At 53.2% G+C, this 4,819-nt stretch overlaps 1 protein-coding gene across 1 annotated transcript; it reads right to left on the minus strand.

Annotated features, from left to right (window-relative positions):
- Positions 1-235: 235 nt before the first annotated feature.
- On the minus strand, positions 236-4,057 carry ARF6 (ADP ribosylation factor 6). Its single transcript, XM_018907034.3, has one exon. The coding sequence runs from the start codon at positions 3,707-3,709 to the stop codon at positions 3,182-3,184; it is 528 nt and encodes a 175-aa protein (XP_018762579.1). The 5' UTR covers positions 3,710-4,057; the 3' UTR covers positions 236-3,181.
- Positions 4,058-4,819: the final 762 nt, after the last annotated feature.

Raw genomic sequence — 4,819 nt, forward strand, 5'->3', positions numbered from 1 at the left:
CACCGAGGCTGGAGAACCCTGACAATAAAGTTTGCTCAAGTGGGAATATTAGAGCAGCATCCTCCTTTTCCACTTCTAGTCTCTCATCTAACTCTCAAAGGAATTGCAGCCAGGCTTCCAGTCTGGGAGATCCAGAACAGAGCCCTCTTTATGCCAGCACAGCGCCCGAGTCCGGCACCAGATTGCCCCTCTCTGCTTCTCTCAGAATTCAATACAAGTAACATACCAGGAGAGCTCCGCTGTATAATTGCTTTATTTTCTGCTTATTAGTTCTTTACCAACACTACAGCCATATTGAGAACACAAAATTCCTGGGTACTTCAGTCAGGGAGATCACAGGCCACAAACTCAGTCACTTGGTCGGACACGATTGAACGCCATTTAAAACTTACTCCATAAATTCACACGAACACAAATCGATGCACTTGGAATTCCAGACTGGTTTGTTTGGTACAGAATTCCCACTTTATCCTACTGACAGCCACTCCCTCGTGCTGAGGTCCAGCTACAGCCTAGAAAGGACGTGTTGGAAGTGAAACCTGTGGGTTTTTGTTCGGTGGCCACGGCCGTTTGTTTCTGACGGCTCTGCCACACGTTCCAGTAACTTTTTCTCCCCCATCTCTTCCTCCCCACTCCCCCCCACCCAAAAAATAATTTTTAAAAATCCAGAAGCAAAAGCAATTTCCTTTCACCTACAAATCAGAATTACAAAGTTACTTCTAAGGGGATACAAAATTGCAAAATCAACTTAATGCAAAGGCTGCCCCAGCGCTTGGAAACACAGGAAACCAACTCAGACAAAAAATGAAGGTGTTGAAGTTTTCATGTCGACTGAGAATAGGTTTAAGAAAGTTCAAGAACCATTAATAGAGCTTCAAGTTTTCCAGTTTAGGCATTTACTTTGTGCTTGGCTATTTTATTGATGCTCCAGAAGAAAACAGTAACCATATTGTTGTAATTTTAAGTTTTTATACCACCACACTGTTCATTAAGTTACAGCAACAGAAAAAGAAAAATAAAAGCTAGAAAATAGAGCAATGATATTCCAACGGCAAAAAGCCTTGGATTAAAATAAACTAATCTCGCTTCCTCTTCTTTAGGGCTGAGATGGAAGAGTTATTTCTACATTAAGCTTCTGCAGACTCTCTACAATTCACCAAGTCCATCAATGCTCTATCTTCTAGCACCAAGAACCCATCCAGTCCCATTTGCAACCCACATCCAGAAAAGTCTTTTTTTTTGGAACCATACTCTAAAAGGACTTTGAAGTGCTCCAAAGCATTGGATTTCAGAAGTGAATTCAGTATTTTTATCTTCCCATACATCTTTGGTAAGAGCTCCATGTACAAGGTACTCAGCATGCAGAGTCACCACTGCAGCAATGTAGTGTAATGCCCCCAATTCCATGTAAAACTTATATTCTTGAAAAGAGAACACAATTAAGGAAAAAATGGAAAATAAAAGCCATTTTCTTCTGGTTTTGTAGCATACATTCCTAGAATTCCCCAACGGAGTTTTAACTCCTCGAGGAAATCTGAAGTTAATCCTTAAGGCTGAATAAGAACCAGCTGCTTTAACAGTTTGTGCACCCAGCGTTAATTAATACTTGATTGAGTTTTTATGCAAATACTCGCTCTGGGTGGGGTTTTTGATTGGCCAGTCCCAGCTACAGGCTGTGACATGGCTAACGAGCTGCTCTGCCCTTTAAGAACTAATTATGGAAGTTTACATTCAGCGTCGATTCTCTCTCTCTCCCCTCCCCGCTCTCATTAGCAGTTCCTCAATGGGCCTCAGACATCCAACATAGTTCCCTTTCCTACAGGACCACAGCAGCCCCCGGGACACGGGCAGGAGGCTCCAGCCGCTCGCAGGAGCTCAGTCCGGGCTTGGAAAACCAAAGCAAGCAGTGATTTCCTCAAAATGGCCATTCCTGATGTCAGAATCCCCGGGCTCGAGCAGAGCTCGGCTCGGAACTCGCCCCTTCGCAAGGCTCCAGCACGGAAAAAGAACAATAATAATAATAACAACAATTTCCTCCTGTCGGTTGGAAAGAAACAGGACTCTTTCAAGGTTTAGGTGTCTCCAGCTGCCTTGAGATGGGAGCGAGAGGCAAGTCAGAGCTGGACTTTTGCCAAAACATCTGATTTAAAGTCAAACTCATTGCAACATTTTATTGCTGCATCTGCTGGAAAGAGCCTCGGCCCGAGGACCGACACCAAGGAGTAAAAAACTGCAACTAAACCTCATTTAAGACAAAAAACCTGCCCAGTGCCTGCCCTGGAACTATAGCATCGCTCATGCCTTGTTTGCTCTGTGGTGTGGGGAGCTGGTTTTGCATCCCTCCTCATGCATGATGTATGGGTCAGAACTTCCCAGCTGACATTCCAAAGCAGTTCTTACATTTCCCAGCGCCCGACACGCACTTTGAACACGTTACAGTGGAATTCCCACTCTCTGCCACTGCAGGCAAGAATTCCCCTCGTTAGCCTGAGCCGTGGAGCCAGACTGAGTCACTGTTTAGTTACAGATTAACAGAACTTTTTTTTTTAAAAAAAAAAGTCCTCAATATAAAAAGACAGACTGCAGTTTGATTTTAAGCAACAATTTTCAGTTTACTAGATGAAGTCGACCTAGCAACATATCCTGCAAGAATGCAAAAAAGTAGCAATCTACAGCAAAGTGAGAGAAGAGAGAGAAAAAAAATATATATAATCAAAAAAGTAGACCCAGAAAGCATACACTGAAAATGGATCCCCTCCCCCAACATCCCCCAAAATAATCAAACCAGCAAAGGGCTAACGAGAGGAAAAAGGAAAAAAACAAAAACAAAACCAAAAAGTTACTTAGCAAGTCTATAATGTGTCCTTCCCCTGTTTGCTGGAAGTCTGCCATAGCATCTAGTGCCTGTGTTCGTGTCACATTCGGAGGTTAGAGCATCCTAACGCCAAGCAGGAGGAGTTAGAACAGGAATCCAGCCAAGGGTGCAGGAGGAAAGGGTGGCAACTGGAGAAAGGTGATCATAATCCTATGGATGCGGTTTTGTTTTTACTTTTCAGTAGAGAATCATTCTTCTGGAAAGCCACGTGGGTTATTTTAATTTTTTTTTGTTTCTTTTTTTTTTGTTTAATTTTTTTTTGTTTTGTTTCTTTAATTCTTTGTAGACTAAATAGTTCCTCTCCCATTAGGATTTATAATTGGACGTTAACCACGTCAGCCCTTCGTAGAGTCCATCCCCCGTCGTGGCACAGGAGGGCTGCACATACCAATTCCTATCCCTGATCCGGGTCAGGCCCAGTTTCTCCTGGATCTCGTGGGGTTTCATGGCGTCGGGCAGGTCCTGCTTGTTGGCGAAGATGAGGATGATGGCGTCCCGCATCTCCCGGTCGTTGATGATGCGGTGCAGCTCCTGCCGCGCCTCGTCGATGCGGTCGCGGTCGGCGCAGTCCACCACGAAGATGAGCCCCTGCGTGCCCGTGTAGTAGTGCCGCCACAGGGGCCGGATCTTGTCCTGGCCGCCCACGTCCCACACGTTGAACTTGACGTTCTTGTAGGTGACGGTCTCCACGTTGAAGCCCACGGTGGGGATGGTGGTCACCGACTGGCCCAGCTTCAGCTTGTACAGGATCGTGGTCTTGCCGGCCGCGTCCAGCCCCAGCATCAGGATCCGCATCTCCTTGTTCCCGAAGATCTTGGACAGCACCTTGCCCATCTCGGCGGCATCCAAGGGAGGGCGAGAGGGCGAGCGCCGGCCCGGCGGGGAAGGGCGGGCGGGGCTCAGCGCGGGCCGCGCATGGGGCGGCGGGGAGGCGGCTCCGCTGCTCCGCCGGGCCCGCGGCGGCGGCTCCGCCCGCTCCTGCCTCGGCTCCCGCCGCGGCGCCTCAGCTCATGGGTGCCGGCGCGGTAGCGGCGGGAGGATCCTGAAGGCCGGGGAGCGCCGCGGAGCGCCGGGAGTGGCCGCGATGGCCCGGGAGCGTCCCGGCCGTACCTGAGGGCCCCGCGCGCCGCTCCCTCCGCCCGCGCCGCCGGAAAGGGGCCGCGCGCGCCCGCGCCCGCTTCCGCCCCGCCGCCACCCCGCGCATGCGCCCGCGCGGGCCCCGCCACGCCCCGCCGCGGCTCCGCCCCCCTTCCGCCCGCGCCTTCCCGCCCGCCTCGCGCGCATGCGCTGCCCTCGTCGCCCCGCCCCCGGGGTCTCCGCGCGGAGGCGGGGCCTCGCCGCTGATTGGACGGGGCGGGGCGGCGCGCGCGCGGCGCGCGGAGGGGGCGGGGCCGCGGTGGGGAGAGGCGCCACGCGATCACGCGTCAGCGCGGGTGCGCGCGGGGCGCGTCTTAAAGGGGCAGCGCCGGGGGGGAAACGGGGTGGGAGCGGCCCCGGGACCGAGCCCGGAGCGGGAAATAAACCCTGCCCCGGGACGGGCGGTGTGCGCGGCTAGGACGGGGCACTCCCGGCACAGGTGCCCGGAGAGGCTGTGGCTGCCCCTGTGTCCCTGGCAGTGTCCGAGGCCGGGCTGGGCACCGGGGCTGGGAGCGGCCGGGGCAGTGGGAGGTGTCCCTGCCATGGGCCGGGCCGAAAGGTCCCTTCCAACCCAACCGTCCGTGATTCAGCGCTGCATCATCGGCTCTGTGACTCCACGTTGTCTTGGGTCACTCCCAGTGATTCCGGCGGGTGAAACTCGGCGGATCAGCGCTCGGGACACCATGGGGCGGTCGGGGCACGTCCCTGCCCTGTGCCCGGAGCTGTGCCCCGGCACGCCCGGCGCGGAGCGCGGCGCCTCCTGCACGCACACGTCGGGCCGGTCCCGCCGCCGGGCCCTGTCCCCAC

This window comes from Serinus canaria, chromosome 5 (assembly GCF_022539315.1).
Source record: "Serinus canaria isolate serCan28SL12 chromosome 5, serCan2020, whole genome shotgun sequence".
Taxonomy (NCBI): Eukaryota; Metazoa; Chordata; class Aves; order Passeriformes; family Fringillidae; genus Serinus; species Serinus canaria.

Coding starts and splice junctions, on each gene's coding strand:
- ARF6 (XM_018907034.3), bottom strand. CDS start 3,709: ATGGGCAAGGTGCTGTCCAAGATCTTCGGGAACAAGGAGATGCGGATC.